At 41.0% G+C, this 22424-nt stretch overlaps 1 protein-coding gene and 1 long non-coding RNA gene across 3 annotated transcripts; one reads left to right on the top strand and one right to left on the bottom strand.

Moving 5' to 3' along the window:
- Positions 1–279: 279 nt before the first annotated feature.
- On the top strand, positions 280–12547 carry LOC137344402 (uncharacterized). Its single transcript, XR_010968347.1, has 2 exons — positions 280–385; positions 8998–12547. It is a non-coding gene; the product is annotated as an uncharacterized lncRNA (long non-coding RNA).
- On the bottom strand, positions 1429–22359 carry LOC137344401 (polyglutamylase complex subunit TTLL1-like). 2 transcript variants are annotated; one of them, XM_068007328.1, is made up of 9 exons: positions 22126–22359; positions 18704–18912; positions 15216–15396; positions 12772–12906; positions 10592–10700; positions 9104–9247; positions 5987–6073; positions 5717–5880; positions 1429–2626 (listed from the first exon to the last, which is right to left on the bottom strand). In XM_068007328.1, the coding sequence occupies exons 1-9, from the start codon at positions 22236–22238 to the stop codon at positions 2503–2505; spliced, it is 1266 nt and encodes a 421-aa protein (XP_067863429.1). In that variant the 5' UTR covers positions 22239–22359; the 3' UTR covers positions 1429–2502. The 2 variants fall into 2 exon arrangements, with proteins under 2 accessions (XP_067863429.1, XP_067863430.1); XM_068007329.1 differs by lacking the exon at positions 1429–2626 and having other exon boundaries at positions 5796–5906.
- Between the last annotated feature and the right edge of the window lie 65 nt (positions 22360–22424).

Raw genomic sequence — 22424 nt, 5'->3', positions numbered from 1 at the left:
CTCAGGTTAGGGAGTCGTTCAAATTGGCTAGAGTTTCTGCTTATTAACATTGTGATGCTTGTGGGTATGCCCGTGTGTGGCTATGTGGTGGTGAGGAGCAGAGGTGATGATGACTGTATTAACCCGTGCTTAAACCGCTCATTTTCCAGGCTTGCTTGGTCATTTGCACAAGGCACCAGGGGGGAGCTGCTGGCTGTGGAACTCTGCTACTTTGTAAAGCTGCATTTATATTGATATTTAGATTAAAGTTAAGGTGAATTTCTCCTACTGCAGAGCTATAGACTCAAAAAAAAATCTGGGATAAAGGAGCTGAGTTTGGTTGCATGGATCCCGGTTTCCAGGAGGTCAATCCAACCAAGCAGCATAGGGGCCTGCATCAGGAAAGGTAAGGAAAAAATGAGAATAGAAGAGTATTAGGTTCAGATAGTGGTATTGTTAATGGCACTTCCAATGGACTGTTACCATAACAGCTGGTCTGACTTCAGCTGAGGATCACGTTCACAAAAGTACCTGCATTTATATAGTGCTTTTTCCAACCTCTAGTTGTCCCAAAGTACTTCACAGCATATCAAGTACCTTTTGAGGTGCAGTCACTTTTGTAATGTGGGAAAATGCAGTCGCCAATTTGTGCAGAGCAAGGTCCCACAAATGTCAATGAGAGTTACAACCAAATAATCTGTTATAAGGAAGTTGGCAAAGGGATAAACGTTAGCCAGGACACTGGGAAAACTCCACTGCTCTTAAAATACTGCCATGGGATCTTTTATCTCCACTTGCAAAGGCAAACAGGGCCTCGGTTAAACATCTCATCCAAAATACACCACCTACAATGCAGCACTCCCTCTACTACACTGAAGTGCCATCCTAGATTATATGCTCAAGTCTTTGGAGTGAGGATTGAACCTAAAACCTTCTGACTTAGAGGCAAAGGGGCTACCACTGGGCCAAGGCTAACAGCAGGCTTCATTGACCTAATCTGAATCAAAACGTTAAGTCTTCTGTGTAATGTGATAAACAACATCCCTGACGGCTCTGCTTAAATGAACCACTCAGTGTGGCACAAAGCCATACAGATCAGAGAGTCCTAGGTTTGATTCCCCTATCTTATGCTGAGCTAGCTGATCTCAGCTGAAGTGGTGGGTAGGGGAACTGTAATCGATTTCAACACTTCTGGGTTAATGAGGGGTGGGGGTGGGGGGGGAGAAAAAAACTAAACCAGGGTTTCTGCGGATTTTATTCAGTTACCCTTTGTGGAAATAGATATGTGTGGATGCTAGGTGGGTGGGGGGGAAGGAAGAGAGGGATAACAAATGTGTTGAGTGTTATGCAGTAGACAAATGTGGCAGAGATACATTAAACTCTGAACAGAGGAATGTAAACAGGCAATGGAACAATTTTTGACAATTGAATTAAAAAAAGAATGCAATCTCAAATCACATACAATTTAATGTAATAACTTAACAGTCTCTGCTTATTGGAGGTTATAGATGGGAATGCAAAACATTACTGACCAACTTAGATTTAATGAGGTACATTCTGGTTGCAAATAAATAATGAAATAATGAACAGTGCAAATTTCTGTTGTAAACCATATTCCTGGACACCAAGATGTTGCATTAGAGGTCAGAACAGTACACAACTAAGGGTTAAAGGGATTTGGCCCAGGACAAAACCATTAATTATACAGTGACACTTACACATGTATCTTAAGAATCTGACATCTTTCAAAAGCTAGTAAAGAAATAATACCAGAGAAACTTTCAGAAGTACATCTTGACTAAGTTCCTGGTCAACAGGCACTGCCTGTCAGTGTATCAAGTGGTTACAAATAAAATACGGGGAATCCTACATGATAAACTGTAGGGACACAGACCCCAGCAGTGCAGTAGGAACAGCATACAATGTAATTCTGCTTCATTCTATGAAAGCTCAGTGTACCGACTTCAAAAGATCTTTGGCTAACTGGTGGTATAACACATTCATATGAATGTATACTATTTCACTAGCTTGGTGACACTGTTATGGTTTTACAATGTTCCCTTGTGTAACCACTTACCACTTCAGTTACATGACATGCATTAACCTACAGCATCACATAGAAACCCCCCCCCCCCATCCCTTTTATTTCAGTAGTTAAAAACAAAAGAAATTACACTCCATAGCATATGAAAGTTCTTTAGTGATGGTATCTTTAGTGCTTCTGCATCTTTGTCTTCTCGACAAACAATAATGTATTTTTTGCATAGTCTTCTCTACCAGGTCGATTGAACTGTATTCAGCAGGAGTGTAGTTGCAATACTATAATATAGGTCCAGGATTATCACTTGTACCAATTTACATTCAGTACATATCAATTTAGTCTGGAAATGCCCTTCAAAAGATTGTACGAGTTTAATACTGTAATTGGAATGGCTTTGAGCTACGTGGATGCGGGAGAACAAACACTTTTTGAACCATGCTTCCAGTGCTGAGCACTTGTTCTGAGATTTAATATCAGCGATTTTATTTCCAAGTTGAAAAAGGCTTTCTAGTATCCTTCAGTCGATTGCCTTTGTTCAGAGAAGGCCCCACACGAGGCTTCCCCTCACATTCCACGCCCTCATTTTGTGCCAGCTCTTCATCGTATCTGAGGAAAGAAAGAGAGGACCAAAATACTTCAAGCCAAGAACTAACTGAAAGCACAGTCTCTCGATCGAGTTGTTTTTTTATTTAGAAAAAACTTAGTAGGCAATAATTAAACTTCATTCGGACTCTACAAGCTCCGCTGTGCACATATAAAGTTTAACTCAAGAAGCAAGAGCTGATACAGGCAATAGCATTTTCCTATGGACAGTCTGGGCAGCGAATATTACAGGAGTTAGAATCATAGAATGGTTATAGCATGGAAGGAGGCCATTCGGCTCATCGAGTCCATACCGGCTCTCTGCAAGAGCAATCCAGCTAGTCCCACTGCCCTGCCCTTTCCCCGTAGCCCTGCAAATTTTTTCTCTTCAAGTACTTATCCAATTCCCTTTTGAAAGCCACGATTGAATCTACCTCCACCACCCCCTCAGGCAGTTGACAGATAAATATGCTACACTAGCCAGGTAGAACTTTTACCTGTAAACAGGTCCTTTTCCTCTTTCATTCATTGTAGACCGTGACCAGCCTTGTGCCAGGAGGATGCTTTGATAGCAGGTTCCCTCCCATTCAAGCCTTCATACGCCTTCTAATGACAGTGGTTCTCAAACTGTGCGGCAGGCGCGTCCCACCAAATCAGCACAGCGAGGACCCCAAACTACCATCACTGCGCGCCTGACTATGGCCAGTTCAAGTTTCAATTTAATTTTCACTTCTACTCCAGCTTGGCTCAAAATGCAGCTAATCTTCTAAATAAAAGATGGCAAAATAGATCTCATCTGTGCCGAACACACACTGCACTTGTCAAGTGTTCTTTGATCTTTTTACAACTGCCCAAAGGTTTCCTACATAATCATTTATAATGAAATATCTCTTATATTGACATTGGGATTATACAATACCTTAGTTACAGAAAAATTAACCCACTTTACAATTAATTGATTAATACAATCCTCACCACAATTTTTGTTCCCCATCCTTCCTCAGCTGCACATGTTCACAACTGAGGTTGATGGCTCTCCATAGCAGACTAATGATGTATAATGTGCTTTTGTCATGCAGAGCCTTGCTCCCCTAATCCCCCGCCCCAAGGTGGACTATACCACTGCTGCAGAAGTATTTCACCTAATGGCCCAGCTAAAATTCACCTAATGAGGAGTAGCTGAGCTCAATCATTAGGTCAAGATACAATTTGAGTTCAGTCAGTCCATCTGGGTGCCCTATGATTAACCATTTTACTGTTTGGATAATCAGACTTTCCAATCGTAATGTGTTGTTTCAAAGCAGCTGAAATTTATACGTTCCTTAGCATAACTATTTTGATTTTTAAGGAGCACATAAAATGACCAAATGTGCATCTATTAGTTACTTGCAGCATAATAATCAGGAAACTACTGATTTCAATGTAGTGGAAGAAGTAATCCATGAGCTCCTCGCATCTGGTATCAAAGGTGCAATGGGTGATTGGGGGAAAAGAGGTCAAAGGAGGCAGTTTGTGGTGGAGGGGTTTGGGATAGACTTTACCCTCCAGGGTATTCCTGGAACAGTGGGGTGATTTAGCAGCGGAAGGGGAGTGGCAATAATGCTTGAGATGCTCGTCAGAACTGATGGTGGATGACCAGGTCGGTTGCAGGATAATTTATGGGGATTAGTATGCTCTTGCATTTGTTATCAGTAAATAAATGATAAATTCACTGCATGGTGTAGTGCTGACCAAAAAGGTCCTGGTCTGTGTTGAGTTAATGGTCTCAGCCAACATGTTGGCTCACTACAACAAAAAAAACAATTAAAAAAAAATCATTGGGCATTCCAGCTCTTAATCGCTACAGACTGACCCTAAGTGTAAGGTGTCTGTGTGGATATTGGGTGAGGTCAGGGTTGGACGATAACATCCAGGACCATATTAATCCCCATAGAATCATAGAAGGAGGCCATTCAGCCCATCAAGTCCGTGCCGGCTCTATGCAAAAGCAATCCAGCTAGTCCCACTCCTCTGCCCTATCCCCGTAGCCCCGCAAATTTTTTTGTTTCAAGTACTTATCCAGTTCCCTTTTGAAAGCCATGATTGAATCTGCCTCCACTGTCCCCTCGGGCAGTGCATTCCAGATCTTAACCACTCGCTGTGTGAAAAGGTTTTTCCTCATGTCACCTTTGGTTCTTTTGCCAATCACCTTAAATCTATGTTCTCTGGTTCTTGACCCTTCCGCCGCTGGGAATAGTTTCTCTCTATCAACTGTCTAGACCCTTCATGATTTTGAATACCTCTATCAAATCTCCTCTCAACCTTCTCTGTTCCAAGGAGAACAACCCCAGCTTCTCCAGTCTATCCACGTAACTAAACTCCCTCATCCCTGGAATCATTCTAGTAAATCTCTTCTGCACCCTCTCTAAGCCCTTCACATCTTTCCTAAAGTGCGGTGCCCAGAACTGGACACAATACTCCAATTGTGGCCGAACCAGTGTTTTATAAAGGTTCATGACTTCCTTGCTTTTGTACTCTATGCCTCTATTTATAAAGCCCGGGACCCGATCTGCTTTTTTAACTGCTTTCTCAGCCTGCCCTACCACCTTCAACAATTTGTGTACATATACCCCCAGATCTCTCTGTTTCTGTACCCCTTTTAGAATTGTGCCCTTTAGTTTATATTGCCTCTCCTTATTCTTCCTACCGAAATGTATCACTTTGCATTTTTCTGTGTTAAATTTCATCTGCCACGTGTCCAACCATGCCACCAGCCTGTCTATATCCTCTTGCAGTCTATCACTATCCTTCTCACTGTTTACTACATTTCCAAGTTTTGTGTCATTTGCAAATTTTGAAATTGTGCCCTGTGCACCAAGTCCAAGTCACAAATTATCTTGCCAACCAAATTTTTTTCAAGTGTATTATTAAATTTGTAATACAATTCTATGTATGAGGTTATATAACCATGGGGAGCTTCACTATTTAGAATTGCATGTGGAGCACGGCCACCTGGTTGAGATACTAGACACCTGTCAGATCCAAAAGATGAGTCACACCTTCAGGTGAAGGTGAGGACAGGAACAAAAAAGCAAACAGGAAGTCATAACAATCTGCTACAGGCCAAAACCTTACAAGAGCTCATAGTTTCCAAGTGCTTCCTTTGGTGGGCATCTGCTCCACTTGCAGTCTGGCATCTCACCATTTGGCACAACAATGTTTAAGGTGTCATTGATGAGGTTATACTTCAGAATGCGGTCATTGGCAGTGGTAGAAGAGAGTGATGGGGATGCATTCACCTAGAATTTAGACCAACACATGAAGACTTAAGTGGAAAATTGAGGTGCAAACTGCAAAATTGTTTTAAAAAGAACCTCTCAGTCAGAAATCGTATCCAGTCATTACCTCAATGAGCCATGGCTTCAGTTTGTCATCAATGATGATGTCGTAACCATAACATTCAAAGCAGTGTCGATCGTTGATCATTACAGGCTGTGAAAATTCCAAAAACATTGTGCACATATAAAGAGAATTTCTGTCAAACAGAAATTACTTTAAAAAAAAGTGTTGCATCTTTGTGACAGGCACATGGTGCAGACATCAAAAAATTGTAAAAATGAAACGCAAGACAATTATTCAAACCCTGAGAGGATTATGTAACCATGAACATATTAATATATACAGGTTTCTTTATCATCAAGTTTTCTTTTGGGAAAGTCACTAGAGTTTGTATCTTCCATTATTATGGCCAGCTGAGCTTTTATTTCTTGTGCAGTACTGCATCAGCTGACAGAGAGTGGGCTGCGAGACATCGTAAAACTATATGAGGATTTATGATGGGCTCAGCAGACAGAGCCAGAGGCTATTATGGGGAAATAACACAGTTACATAGAATTACAGTTTTTAATATCTCAGGACAGCTTATATATGTGTACGTCCTGGAGATATATAGTCACAACCTACAATTATACCTATAGGTTATATTAGATGTGTACAACCTGAGACTCTAGGGCCACCAGTGGCCCTGGCAAACATGCCATCAAAGCCCTGGGATCTCAGTGCCAGGTGCCCTTCAGACTATTCCTTAATTGCTGGTTTGTCCTGTTTGAATTTTATGAAGCTAGAGGTTTAGAAAAGGCCATTTCCTCATTAGTGGATAAATCTTAACTTAGGAACACCAAGATCTGTCAGTATCAGCAATCTGAGATATACGCAACTTAATGAGACTATGGATTTAAACCTTATATCTGGCCCCTGAGGCTTCATGGTACTCACCCAAGTGGCCCAAAAAGACAATTTGGATGCTTGATCTATGTCACATTATAGCACCGCACTGTATTTCAAGCGTGCTAATATATTTTTCAGATATCTTGTAATCAAACTGCTCAAGTGTTACAGTTTGCAGGTAAAGAAAGCACCACCAAAACACTTTACAATGAATGGATTACTTTTAAAGTGTAACTGTTGTTGCTATGTAGGCGAATGCAGCAACCAATTTGCACACAGCAAAGTCTCACAACCAGCATATAGATGAATGGCCAGATAGTCTGTTTTTTAGTGCTGTTGCTTGAGGGAAGAATGTAAGTCAGGACACCAGGAGAACGCCTTGTGCATCTTCACAGAGCGCTATGGGAACTTTTATGTCCATCTGGAAAGGCAGACATTGGTTTAATGTCGTATCCGAAAGACGGCACCTCTAACAATGCAGCACTTCCTCAGTACTGCACTGAAGTGTCAGCCTAGATTGTGCGCTCAAATCCGTAGTGGGGCTTGAAGCCACGTCCTTCTGCCTCAGCTGTGACAGTGCCATTAAACTGACACGGTAAGAAATTTGGTTTGTTTTATCCCCTCTCCCAGCCACAAATTACCTCTGAATTGTTTTACATAACCTCTATCAATCTCTCATTTGCCAACTATTTCTTTAAGTTCACTTCTGTCATCACTTGACCATCAGCTCCAGCAGAAGCAATGCAGCTTTATTTCACACATTAATTCCACAATAAATTTAGGTGCCACACATCACAGAAATTGTGTTCTACATAATGGATCTTTAAAAATTAAAATTTATGCTTATTAGATAAAGCCGATGCTTTCTAAACATATTCTTTAATTTTCTCCTGAGCTCCCACATCTTTGCCATCTTGCACTGCACAGTAACATAATTTCAAACTAAATAGACTGAAGCTGAGGCAGGAGTAAAGACAACAATGAGGATTTTTATTTTCCATCTTATATAAAAGCAGATAATAAATATCAGAACATAAACTATTGTATCCTCAAAAACTCACTGAACTTCACTCCTGTGGTTTAAATGGCATTCTCAATCTTTTAAAAAATACTACCTTGTGACTCCTAGCACTCCTTGTGACGCCATAATTTCCTGGGACTTTTACGCTGTAAAGCGGGCCCTACGTCGTAGATGTGCCATTACAATGGCGCAAGTCTCCAAGAAATTCTGGGCTAATGTGTAGCTTCGTAATTTGTGTCCTAGCACATCTTTTTTCTAGATATCATTGGGAACATAAGTTTGAAACAAGCACAAATAGATTTTATATAAAAACAGAAAATGCTGGAGAAGCTCAGCAAGTGAGGCAGCATCTGTGGAGAAAGAAACAGAGTTAACGTTTCAGGTCGAAGACCTTTCGTCAGAACTGGAAGATGTTAAAGGAGTTTAAGTTTTTGAGCAAGTACAGAGCCAGGGAAAGTGGGGGGGGGGGAGGGGAGGGAGGAGAGGGGAGGGGAGGGGAGGAAAGAACAAAAGGGAAGGTCTGTGATAGGGTAGGGGGCACGAGTGATTAAATGACAAAAGGGATGATGGTGCAGGCAAGGAAGGTGGTAATGGGACAGGTTAAGAAACATCTTCTACCTTTTAATTTGTGTCATCGCTAAATGAAGCAAGTGATGGTAATTAAAGCGAAAATTAAATATCCATTTGCAAGATGTTTATCTTAAAGAAGGCGACTAAAAATAAGTAATTTGTGGTGATTTTTCAAAGTCATGATTTTACAAACAATCTGTCTCTATAGGGTTTCTTCAAAGAGCTCAGAACATAGTCATTTTGTTGAGGAATTGAAGTGGGCATGCTTGCATGACATCAGCCACAGGAATCACCATGGAACAATATCAATGCAGCTGGTCTGTTTTCAGACTGATCAGAACCAGTTTTATTTTAAAACTAACTCAGAAAAAAATGTTTCTCATTTATCTAGAAACAGCAGCTACATTCATATTTAAAACATTCTGATTTTATCCCTTGACATTGTTGGAGCATGCCCACCTCAAGTGAACAACATAGAAGAATCCTTCCCACACAGTGCTCGAAGAGTAAACATGCTCATATTAATTGCAAAGTACCTACTCAAAGTGACTTTCCCTCCACCATGAAGCATTGATTTCTTTCTGTTTTTTTTACACAGAAAATGTAGATATAAGGGGAAAACATGAGGTGCACACCTGGATACAAAGACAAGTGTTAGAAAACGGGGCTTCCCTTGGAAAGAAACCTTTGTTTGGTGTACTTACTGCCACAGCTTTCAGCGAGTGAACGACTATCCAGTGAATGTCATCGAAGAGTTTATCCGTCACATCCTTCCCCTGTGTGCTCTCCAGATACAGTCTCAGGTTACTTACTGACCATTTCCCACCATGGATTGGATTATAGTCACCCTGGAAACAGAACAACAATTATACAGTTGCCTCCCAATGACTCAAAAGGCAAATGGAGATCCAGTTGTGGCACTGAGGTATACAGGCCAGGAAGGTCCCAGGTTCAGCCCTTGGCCTGTGCCAAGTTAGCTGATCTCAGCCGGGGCAGCAGCCAGAGCAGTACAACTAGCATCACCACCCCTGGACTGGAGAGGAGCCACTTCTGATGGTAAACGAGTAACCCATGCTTGTCTGGTGAGGACAGGATTGGGGTGGGCTGTTACGTCCCCCACAGCCAAATAACCTGCCAACATGAGGAATGACCACTGCGGCGAGGTTTCAGAGGGCTGCTAGTGAGGCTGTTCCACTGTATGAGTCAGCACTTTAGTGGGGGGGGGGGGAAGAGAAATCTGCAGAAAAAAATTGCAAATATTTCCCTATGAAGGAGAACAATAACCTTTATTTAAGTGCCAGTCAGCTTTGTAAATCCCAATGATATTGAATACAAACAGCTCGATCCAGGTGCAGGCTATTTATTTATTCCCATGGTTCTGAAAAGAACGACCTACCTGTGACACAAAAATGACCAGACAGATCGGTATCATTTTAGAATTACAGCAGTTTACTCTCTGATGATTGTCTTCTATCTACTTCAGTTTCTGTCTTTCACTTCTCCCCCCCGATCCCTTCACTTTTGTTCAATTTTTGTGCTGATCAAGGTGAGGAGGTCGATGCTGAGAAATAGAACATTGTTTGATAACGCTCCTGTGGAGCGCCTTGGGATGTTTTACTAAGTTAAAGGCGTCATATAAATACAAGTTGCTGTTGTTATTATGGGTGTCCCAGTGTCCACACCAAGCTCCTCTGGGCTGGTAAAGTATGGTCTGCTGCAGAAGAAAGCCCCCTCTACTCCTCATAATGTGCCTCAACCCCAATCCCAGCACCTCCTACTGTACCAGTGTGAATATTCACTTTGCACTTGCTATCCTGAGGTCTATCTGAACAAGATTGTCAATTTAGTGCTGAACAAGTGTATTTTTAGGAACAGAAAAAGGCCATTAGGGACCAACAAGTCTGTCCTTTATGGGCAGTTTTGTGCTGTGTTCTTGTGGTCACCGATAACTGGGTTAAGACTGCCTAAACTCACTTCACAAATAACTCTAGCAGAGAGAAGAAACTTATCCCATCATTCTGGCTACATTTGAATGCTGGTTCCAGAAGTAAAACAGCACCAAGCAAACTCACTACAGAGCTCAGTTACACCAGCTTTCATCTGCAAACTACTGACCACAATGTGTAGTTGTCTAAACTGGATGATTATATTGGCCAATTCATCACTCAGCATGCAACAGCTTATCAACTTACCCCATGTTTCTGAACAGACACATTTGTAAGGTGCACAAACATGTTATCTAATTCACTGGTGCTTGGAGTGTACTTCATTGTACAAAAACGACAAAATCCCAGCCGATACCTGCAATGTAAAGGAAATAAACAATGTTGTATTGTATTTATCCTGCAAGAGAATGCATTGTCAACCAAATTTCCAGTCAGATTTCAGTAGCATGCAGTAATAATGACCTTACTTCATCAAAATTATTCGTAAGATCAACAGATTATCCTCCTAGTGAGTTCTCCAGTCTATCTTCTGTATTAGCAAGTGGGCAAGTCACTATCACACAACTGCTGGCAGGAGTAATCTACTTTTAATTGAACTTTACAGATCAGACCTTTTGATTAATGTTCCAGTCCTGACTGACTTATGAGTCAATGGACATCAATCAATTGCCCATTTGTCTTAACCAAACAGCACTCTTTATATCACAGCCAGCTCTGTGTAATGCTCTCCGTTTTTTTCTAGTTCTCCATTTGAACCATGTATTTAATCATAGGTGCATGTATACAGTAGTGCAATCTCTTTACTACATTGAACTGAATTTATGTAGGAAGTATTGCTTGTTGGTTGGGGAGCCACCTACATGCGATCTACTTTGCTAATCAGAAAACTGCACAAGATGTTATTTACTTTGACCTGGGAAATGTGACAATTGTAATTTTCCAGAGTGTTCTGACCACCTAAGAAGTTAAAAGCAAAAATTTAAAACAATGTGATAGTTCTTTCAAAAAAAAAGTGGGATAAAAGATCGTGGAGACATACCCTGGGCAAAGATTTGAGCAGAAGACGACAAAAACTGGCTGAATTTGCCATTCGGAAACCAAACCTTATCACAGAATCTTATATTCCGCCCAAAGATGATTTTACAAAGGGTAATTCCCATTATGGACGTCATAAATTGTGTGCAAGGTTCTACATATTAAATTTTAGGATTTGTCAACTTTCATGCTTTGTATCTGTCTATACTATTAAAAACATTGATCTGTGTCCTCTCCTGGTGATCCGATTGGCCAATTAAACGAATCTCCTATTCTGGCCATGAGAATCATGTGATATTCAACTCTTTGAAACCATGTAACTTTAGGCCTCAATTAGGTGCTTGCAGCATTGACAATTGTGTCTGGATTTTGATGGTTTTGAATTATTTTGATATTTGAAAGATTTTCTTTAGATACTCGCTCCTTAGCTCTCCTCGTGGCTAAACAGAAAGTTTAACTGACGTATATCCTAGCAGCCATTTGAAAAATCAACTGCATCAGTATTTTCTGTTTTAAGGAAGTCACGAATTTCATTCCCATGTATCTTGGCTCAAGTTGTCACATGATCTGCCAGGCGATGACCTTGCTGAAGAGGACCTTATAATTGCTTGAGTCGTGCATTTGTGGGTTGATCTTAAAATAGTTTTTTCAGAAAGCCATAAATAACAGAGATAAAGCATAGATTTGACAAATCTGTGCACGCATGGAAAATCCCCCAGTGTGTGCTGGTCTCCATGCCTTAAATCTCCCAATATAAGCTCCTAGTAGGCAGAGCACTGCAGCACGAGTCTGAATTTGTAAAATCTACAATCGGCTGCTGATATAGAGTAAGCAATTCTTCTCAATGTGACATCCCAAAATACATTTCTGTAGTGTTATATGTTGCCTAATTACTGCAATTTTGCGTATGAGTGTGAATGCCAATGAAAATGCCAGTTTCTGAATGGATCTAAGTGATAACAAATCACTTGCCCCGGCAAAGGTCGGGATGACATTTTCCAACAAACCCCTCAGATAAAGAATAACATGGGGCTTAAGGGAGAAATTAACAATGTAAATAGGAGAAAACTAATTGCAATAAAAATATATGAAGAAGCATTTTTATTCTTTTCTGTCAATGCACTGATTTCACTGGATAGCCTCCAATAAACCATAACTTCTACAATACTGATATGATTATTTTCCTCACTCTATTCAAATGCATAGGTTTCTCAGAAGTTTTTTTTGGAGGAAAAGATTAGCAGCTGTAAAATTCAAAAAATTACGTTGGACTTATCTAACGTGATTGATTACGTACACTCAAAGGAAGAGTCTTGCATCCAAAATCTCTACAACTGTGGTGAAACACATATGTGTACAGAAGTAATTAAATTGAATACTTTCACACTTACATATAACATTTTAGTGGTCGATAGGAGGTCACCAACACATACAAGCGTAAATCAAACTTCTTTCCACCGATCAGCAGTGGATTGTCTATGTACAATGAAATGACATAAGCCTCCTTCCCAGCAGGGGATATGAACCTGCAAATTAATGACGATTAGTTGACTTGAACCTTTTTTGTTCACAATTCTAAAGCTACATCAAGGATGATTTAATAAGCAAGATGCCAGGGCACTTGTGACAAACACCAGCATGACATAGCAAAAATCTGCACTGGCATCCTCTGCTATTTCTTTAGACTGCATCTTCTCAGATTTGAGGACGATCCCACAGTCCCTTAATTCAAACACTATAAAAATACCTTGAGAGAGATAATGCAGCCAACTGACTCAGCAGGACTGAGATCCTATTACAGCAGAGTGACTTGTCCCATTTCCCAGTCCTAACTCTCATGTTAAGCTGTGAGTCAGTATCAAATGGAGACTGCCCATTTATTTAAGGACCCTTACAAGCTCCAATTAATCCCATTGTTCCTGCTTTGGCAATCAATTCATAAAAAGATACACATATTGAAACACTCTCCTGAAAAGGAAAAAGAACAAATATATGTATATCCTTTTATAATATTTAAGATTTTGTGCTAATTTATACATTGCCCATTTCAAAACAAAGCCAGCTCCAAGCTGGGATCAGTTTAGAGACTTTTAACATAGTTAATTTTCATTTCTTGACCTGTCTTGTTTGAATGGCTACTCATAAATGAATGCCTCTCCATTAAAAAAAATGACTGTGCCACAGCGCTGCAGAATGAGACTGTGCATCCATGATCTTCCACATGGAAAGTTACCACGGAAAGTTACCAATCTCATCTGCAGCATGTGGCGGGGCGAAGTACTAATAGGGGCGAACCACTTCTCCACAGGCAGGAAAGTCACCCTGACTACTCCCATTCATCTCCTAGTCATCGGTTTCATGAGTAGGGACCTAGAAGATGGCCATCCCATCAAACTCTTGACTAGGAATGAGATATGGCATAGGGAGATCCAAGGGAAAGGAAGAGAGGAAAACAGTAACATTTAAGGAATCACCTTCAGAAAAGAAAAAGTCTCTTGTGTTTGCCATTTACGATTATGAATGGTGCATTAAGTTCCAGAAAAATGTAAAAAGTCATCAATACAGAGAATATAAAAGAATTTTGTATGATTAAAATTCATTAGTTCAAATTCCTAATTTATGAACATACAAATCTTAAAATTTTAAATGAAGTATATGCCAGCCCCACATACTGTATTGATTTATTTAAATGAAATTCACTGACATTTTTTTAAAAATTTAAACTTGGAATGTTGTTGTACCCATATAAACAAGCTCAGCACAACAGGTTCATGACAGTGAGAAAAATCTAAAACAGGATTTAAAAATACAGAACAAGTGGCTGGCATCTTGGGGGTTCAGTTTATGTCCACAGACTATTCTGGCTTTACTCTGGCGACTTAGAACATCGTAAATGCATTTTAAGGGACAAATGCATTTCACTGGCAGCCATCCGATCCCCCTCTACATGTCACGTTTTTTAAGCCAGAAGGGAGACAGGCAGCAGCCAAGTAAAATCTGCTCCATGCTGCAAGCAACAGGTAAATCTGGAGAGATAACATCTCCAGTGGGGAATCCTTTTTGTTTGATCAACCTCCGATTTACCTTCTGGTCTATACATTGAAAAGCTAGAAGAGAGCAATTGTCTTAGCAGCCGCTATAGTATGCTGCCTGTGGTTACTTTGAAACAATATTACAACTGGTACCTTGGAGAAGGTAGTAAAATAGCGAGGACTTCAATCTGTGGCAAACATTCTGGAAAATTCTCATTGATTCCCTTTCAGTTCTATGTGTATGAGCCTAACAACCCTCTAAAGCCTAGTAGGATACTTTCTTTTAAAACTAGTTCAAGAAATAAAAAGCAATGTAGTAGGACTTCCTCATTTGGCAAGTTCCAGATATCAGCAAGGTGGCTGCAGAAAAGAACAGAGTAGAGGCACATGGGCTTCCCCGCAAGAAGGGAAAAAAATTAAAAATAATAAGCAGAGACCAATTCACCTCATGCCACTTTCATGGATCTCTTACGAGCTGGTTACAGGCTGACACAGGCAGAGGCCTGGAATGGACTGTGTCTCTGCCTCTCTGGAGGAATGGATAATGGTGACTCAAGCTGTGGCATTCTACTTGTAAGGAGAAAAAATAACTTAATGGGGTATGAAAATATTGAAATGAATTGAAGATTTTTTGACTCTTCACATTTCTAACTCAACTACAAAAACTTTCAGAAAGTTCTGATGATACAATGCCCGTAAATTTAAAGGGTGTTAACTAGTCCACTGTCCCTTTTATGGGTGCTGCTCAGTTCCTTCTGTTGCCAATAATAGCAGCAACAAAACAAAAACAAAGTCATTCTTACGTAGTAGTTCTGCTGTCCCGTGACCACTTCTTGATCTGGGAGAGTTTATTGATGAGAAATATTCCCTTCCCTTGAGCCTTTCCACATGGCTTCATTATCCATGTGCTAGTTGGATTCTTCCGGAATTCCTCAACAAACAAATTGTAATCGCCAGGCAGCATGAACGTGACTGGGATAAAATCTGAAAAAATGATATCACATTGTTGAAAAGGCTAAAGCTCTGAAGTCCTTTACTCTCCCTTTTCTTCCCCTCAAGTCAGAGTGGATTTGGACTAAAGGAACTTATATCCCTTTAAAATGATTGAACAGATTCCAATAAAAGCAGCTCAATAATTTGCACGCTTGATTGATGTCACTTAGTAGCCCCAATCCTTCCTTTGCAAACACTCGTCTTTTAACTGTTCAACAGCAACTTATATAGCACCTTTAATGTAGCGAATGGCCCAAGACACTTCACAAAAGGCAAAATGGGTGCTCGGCATAGAAAAGGTAGGAGATATTCTGAAAGCATGGTCAAAAAGATCGGTTTCAAGGGGGCTTTTGGAAGGAGGGTGAGAACCAGCAAAGCAAAGGGACTTAAAGAGGAGGCTCCAGTGAGTAAAGCTGAGATAGCTGAAGGCTCCACCGCCATTGGTTGAATTGGTGGAGATGGAGGTGATGCACAGGAGACGAAAATATAGGGTTGGAGGAAGTTGCAGATGTGGTAACAACTTGCAATTACATAGCACCTTTAAAATAGAAAACCATCCCAAAGGGCTTCACAGAGGGAAAGAAATGCCGATCCAAACAAGGAGAAATAAGCGTGGGTGAACATAAGCTTAATGAAAGAGGTGTTTTTTTCAAAAAAGGGTCTCAAAATAAGAGAGGGTGGTGAAAGGGGAGGAGTTTAGTAAGGGAAATCGAGAAAGTCGTACCTAGGGGCAGAAAGCACAGCTGCCAATGTTGGGGCAAAAGGAGGGGGATGAAAAAGAAGCCGGAAACAGAAAAACAGAGAGTTTGCAGGGGGTTGTAGGGCTGAAGGAGGCTACAGAGATAGGGAGGGATGAGCCATGAAGAAGTTAAATATAAGGATAACAATTTTAAATTTGGTACGTTGTGGGACTGGGAGCCAAGAGATGTCAGTGAGGATGGGGACGATGGGGGAAGCATGACTAGCTGTGGCGTAATATACTAGAAACATAGTTTTGTATGAGCTGATGTTCATGAAGGGTGGAGGATGGGAGACCAACAAGGACAGCATTGGAGTATGGTGGTGATGAAGATGTGTAGGATGGTTTTGGTCTTCCTAGTGTTTAGCTGGAGAAAGTTAAGCCTCATTTGAGACACAATGCCAAGGATGTGAAGCTTAACGCATGGTTGAATAGGACAATAACATTGTGTATGGTTTGGTTCAGAAAGGGTGATGGAGTTGGAACCAAGGTTAAAGAGTTTTTGCCTGAAGCACGATTATTTTCAGGTTGAGGAAATTCTGGCTTATCCATGATGATGTTGGATAAGCAGTCTGACAACAGAGGTGATGTTCGAATCGAGGGTGGTCGAAAGGTAGAGCTACGTGTGATCGGCATACATATGGAAATTGATCCTATACCAACAGATAATGTCACTGAGGAGGGACACGTGTAAATGAGGACAAAGAGGAGCCAAGGATGGAACATTGGGTTCCTCTGGAGGTAACCACATGGGCAGAAGGAGGAGCCATTGCTAAAGATATGCTGGGTGTTGGGAGTGGTAAGAATGGAACCAAGCAAAAGGCAGTCCTACAGGGATGAACAATTCTAGAGCAGCGGGTGAAGAGGATGGAGTTGTTAACTGAACTGTTTATCTAAACAAATCAGCTTAACACTTCATTATTTGCATTCACCAACTACTAGTTTTATGCTCTTAAGCACCTTTAGTGCTCCTGCTTTTAAAAATGTACTCCTCATGAAATGTAATCAATCGTAGTCTTAAGAAGAATGCACTGTACTTAGAATATACTACTGAAAGTGTTGAACTTTTAAACTGTCAAAGCAAATTTTATCATTTAAAAAGGTAGAGCAGCACTGTACACCAGAGCTATCTTTAGCTTGAATTTCGATCTGCAAATTCACTGGCCCAGCATGTACATGAGACAACCAAAAATACATTACACTGTACTATGACACAGGTTGCATTCCCTTGTCTTTTGAGGTGTTGTACTGATCTTAACTGCCAAGTTTAAGATGGTTACCACTAATATTACTGCAATATTGCTTGTCCTTGCACCCCCTCCCTCTCACATGAGCTCTGTAAAGTAGATTTATTTTCCCAATATTACTTTATCCTTGAGAGTTCTTCACCCATAGATGTGAGAATGACTTCCCAAAAGTCCAAAACAAATTTTGATGAAGTATTTCCAATGTACAATACCTTGAAATGGTAACCGTTACTTTCAGGCAGAATCCCATTATTGAGGTGTCCTAGCACTCAGAAAACAATGCTGCTCTCATCTACACTTACCTTCTGATCCATCAGCTGTTTCAGGGCAAATGGTACATACCTCCACCAACAGTCGATCCAATCTGACCTACAACCACACGTTCAAGCATGGCAATCAGAAGTGATAACTAGACAATTTTTCCCCTTCCTAAGGGCAGTGAGGCCAACTGAAGTGCCCTACAAACATCTCCAGCTGAGATTGGCTAACTCAGTACAGAACAGGAGTCAAACCTGGAACTTCCCAGTCCACATGATTCAGTACCACATTGGAGATCTATTGTGGAAGCTCTAACATCTGTAAACTGTGATAGAACTTCTAAGCTACCTCAAAAAAAATGGAATTTTATGGACACAGCTGCACAGAATAAAAATACTTTCACAAGTCCCATTCAATTACATGTTACATGATTGATGTCCAAAATGACCCAAACAAGCACATATTGAAGATACATTTTCACACGCGACTGTGCATTTTGTAGCATAGTGTACTTCAACTGCTCATGGTGCAGGACACTAAGTGAAATTCAGGAATCGTGTAGGCCTCTGAGAAATCAAAGCACACTATGCTTCTGGTCTCTCAAATTTCTATCAACTGAAGACAGGAAAACAGCCAGATTGTGAAGTAACCTTTCATCTTATCTACAACTGCTCTGTGATCTACTGACAATCTTAATTAATCACAGAATTAATCTATTAATTAACCTATCAAAATAGCCAATATTTGATTAAGTGTGGAAGACCACAGTCATAGTTTTAGCAATGAATAAATCTTGAAGTAGTTTTTTGGGGCTTTTCTTGTTATCTAAATCACAGACATCTATGTTGGTCTAAAACTGCAATATGATCAACACTGGTGCAAGGCAATGAATTTGTAAGGAAGCTGCAGCGGTTATAATGACTGTATTAAATTATGTAATGTAATCAAATAACAGAAGATTACCAAAATAAATTGGATGACAGGCTTATTTCTAACTTGGGTGGAGTTGTTCTCCAATGATCTGAACTATCACTTTTAAGATTTCTCCATTTACCTAGATGAACATATTTGCCATTTTCATCTTTCTCCACAAGTGGGCTTGCTTCCCTCTCCAGCTCTCGGCGATAGCGTTTGATATTCTTTACCATCAGGTCCTTACGCGTTAGCTCATAATGGTTTGGGAAATGGTTCACAATTTGGTCATCATTCAGACGGTAGCCATTTTCAATGCTGAAAACATTTCGAATTGTCTGTACACTCATCCTAAGAGAACAAATGTGCAACAGTGGCCATTATATTAATTTTAAATGTACCATTTTCAGGACATTTAAATATCTACATTCACTTTTTAAGGACACAAACCCCTTCTTGTTATTAGGACATTCCTCCCTTTCCCATTCCTCTTGCTTGGATCTCCCTGTATCACATACCATCTCCAGCTGTGAGGCCTTTACCAGTCCTGCTCTGATAATGACCAGCAGACCAGAAGGAGGTATGTTATAGTGTCACTGGAAAATCCTTCTCGTCCGTGGAGAAGACGGAGTCCCAATTATACAATATGGATTTGAGATTACAGATTTGTTAAACCCATTCTCAACCTTTTTATTGTATCCACCCAATTTTAACAAAGCAAATTAACAGCTGCAATTATTTCAAACACTGTGGTAAATTCCTCTGTCTTGATTATTTGTGTTTAAATAAGTGTTTTTCTAAACAAGTAGTCATTTTATTCAAGAATTTGAGGAAAATGTTCTTTCCCATCAATACCGACTAGATAGTATTGAACGGTCACCCCTCAATAATTTTCTCCCACTTCTCACCTCCTCCCTTACAGGTCCTGCTTCACAGTGAGTTACAGTTCCTTGGAACTGGCAGCACTCTAATACATTACAGGCCATACATGAGTGTAGACAGTAAGCGTTGGCAGGCTTTGGACATCATAACTGAGCCCAATTCTGTCCACACATAGGTTCGCTTTCCAACACAAGTCACTAGATAGCTATCAGGAGCTGAGATCAGGCAGCTCAGTACAGACAAAGAACTGAATCTGGACTTACTGGTCTGTATCACTCAGTACCACACCAAGCGATGTATTTACCCATTCTTTTAAGGATTTTACTCAAACTGTGCAATTCATACGTTTTTCCCTGCTACTTCATTAAAAGAATTTCCATTCTCTCAGTTTCCTCCATACCACGCAAGTAGAAATCAGCTATCTACCATTGTCCTTCAAGATATGCACATGGTTGAATTGATCACTCACACATGCATGAATACAAAACAAGGCATTTCAAAATCCAGCACTGGAAAATTAGAAATTTTCTGTCCCCTTTCCATTTCTGTAAATTAGTGAACAGCCATCTGATAAGGGTACGGTAGCATAGTGGTTATGTTACTGGACTAGTAATCCAGAGTCATGAGTTCAAGTCCTGCCATGGCAGCTGGGGAATTTAAATTAATTTAATTTAATTAAAAATAAAATCTGGAATATAAAAACCTAGTATCAGTAATGGTGGCCATGAAACTACTGGATTGTTGTAAAAACCCATCTGGTTCACTAATGTCCTTTAGGGAAGAGAAACCTGCTGTCCTTACCCGGTCTGGCCTACATGTGATTCCAGACCCACATAAATGTGGTTGATTCTTAATTGCCCTATGAAATGTAGCACCCTAGCAAGCCAATCAGTCGTCAAGAAAGCAGCTCACCACCACTTTCTCAAGGGCAATTAGGGATGGGCAATAAATGCCAGCAACACCCACGTCCCATGAACGAATTGAAAAAAGCAAACTTGTGTTCTCACTACCCATCATGGCCATTAGATTATCATGGGAGACCTAATAGAACTGTAGTTCCTGTCCCTTTCCACACAGTTTCCTAGGCATCATACAGTACAATGCCACTGAACCTCAAGTCTGCGGATGATGTTACCAAAGGGCTACATGTAAATGAGGACGACAAGGGGGTCAAGGATAGATTCTTGAGGAGCTCCAGAGATAACCGTGCGGGGGTGAGAAGAGAAGCCATTGCTGCAGATGTTATAGCCACGATCAGATAGGTAAGTGTCAGTTCCACTGAGATAGACAACAGAGGAGAGGCTTTGGAGGAGGATGGTGTGGTTGACCATACATGTCAAAGGCTGAAGAGAGGTCAAGGAGGACCAGAAGGGATAATGCACCATTGTCACAGTCACAGAGAATGTCATTTCTGACTTTTGTTATAGTGTTTAGCCGTTGCGGCAGGGACGCAAACCTGATTAAAGAGATTGAAACAGGGAGTTGTGGGAAAGCTTTGGGAGGCAACAACACATTCAAGGACTTTGGAGTGGAAGGGGAGGTTGGAGATGGGGCAGTAGTTTTCATGGAGAAACGGGCGAGGGTGTTTTTTTTTGACGAGGTTAGCATTGGGGGGCTTGGGATGGGAAGTTGTCTGGTTAGCAGTTTAATGGGAATGGGGTCAAGGGAGCAAGCAGTGGGTATCATGGACAAGATGAGCTTGGAAAGGGCGAGGGGAGATAACAGAGAAACTAAAGCGAGAGGGGTTCAGGGCTAGATGGGAGCCTGGGAGGATGTTTGGCTTGGTGGGCATGGAGAATGGGGCGGAGGGGAGCAGCAGAGGCAGCTAAATGGATGGTTTCAATCTCAGTGACAAAGAAGTCCATAAGCTCCTTGCACTTGTTATTGGAGGTGAGGGTAGATGGGGCAATGGAAAGGGGTTTAATAAGATGTTCGGTAGTGGTGAAAAGAAGCCGGGGGTTATCTTTGCTCCCTAGGCCAGGGCCGAATCTGACACTAGAGAGAAGCAGAGTGAGATTCCCTGGAAGAGGAGCTCTCACGCAGATAACTCCTGCTCGCAGACATTGTTGTTTGTTTTTTCTGTACCCAAAAAGGTTGATCAGGAAAGTACCAAAGTGGTGGTTGTGCCAGTGTTTTTATGTTTATAATTTTATTGCTCAATAGTTGCTTAGGTGAATTACCCTTCACATTGTCTGCAATCCGCTTTGTTTTTGGAGTCAGCTCAGGCCTTAACACCTGATTTATACTTCACGCGTTTTGTATCAGTGCAAAGCTAAAATGACTTCACACCAATGCTAAACTTGTGGCGCACATGAAGGATAGTACGTGAGAGCAACAAGCTGATAGAGATAGGGAGGCTTCAACAGATAGAGATGTAGACAAGATCAAAAGAGAGGCACAAGTACAGAAAGGGAAGACTAGAAGGACAAAGAGAGCCTGACATCTGGCAGGTTGTTACAGAGTGTGAGGGTGGGGATGCTGCACAGGGATGCTGCTGACTACACTGCATGAGCGGTGACCACATTAAGCACTCACAGGGGCAACCGGAGTGTCCAGGGGCAGCTCCTCCTGTGTCCCAAGCATCGGTTTAGCAGAAAGTATCCTTTTAAAAATCTCAAGACGTAATACCAAATGAATGATAACTTAATTTAAAGCACAAAGCAGTACCTGTGCTCCACTCACCAGTAGAAGTTCCAGTCTTCATCAGTAGATGTCTGACTCCAGCCCCTCTTCTCAAAATTATTCACAAGCACCGATTTCTCGATGTCTGTCGCCCATTTTACTTTCCCGGCCATAATTTCAAGGAGGTGAAAAAAATTGAGTTAATTAATGAAATACGAAATGTGGGAAGGCCTGGCCGCGAAACACGAAGATCTGACAACTCACCTCAATCAAACCGAGGCAGCCTCCACGGCCGGCCTGGTGCAAGGGCCAATGCGCATGCGCACCGAGCAAAACCGGTTCCTTTCCCCTTTGCGCAC

The sequence above is a fragment of the Heptranchias perlo genome, chromosome 27 (assembly GCF_035084215.1).
Source record: "Heptranchias perlo isolate sHepPer1 chromosome 27, sHepPer1.hap1, whole genome shotgun sequence".
In the NCBI taxonomy this organism is placed as follows: Eukaryota; Metazoa; Chordata; class Chondrichthyes; order Hexanchiformes; family Hexanchidae; genus Heptranchias; species Heptranchias perlo.
This window is presented reverse-complemented; position numbering and strand designations above follow the sequence as displayed.

Bases quoted from the DNA above. Each gene is read 5' to 3' on its own strand.
- LOC137344401 (XM_068007328.1), bottom strand. From the start codon at position 22,238: ATGGCCGGGAAAGTAAAATGGGCGACAGACATCGAGAAATCGGTGCTT. The intron at 18,913-22,125 runs GTGAGTGGAGCA...TTGTTCTCTTAG, and splicing joins GAAGACTGGAACTTCTACTG to GATGAGTGTACAGACAATTC. The intron at 6,074-9,103 runs GTAAGTACACCA...GAATTTTCACAG, and splicing joins ACTCGCTGAAAGCTGTGGCA to CCTGTAATGATCAACGATCG.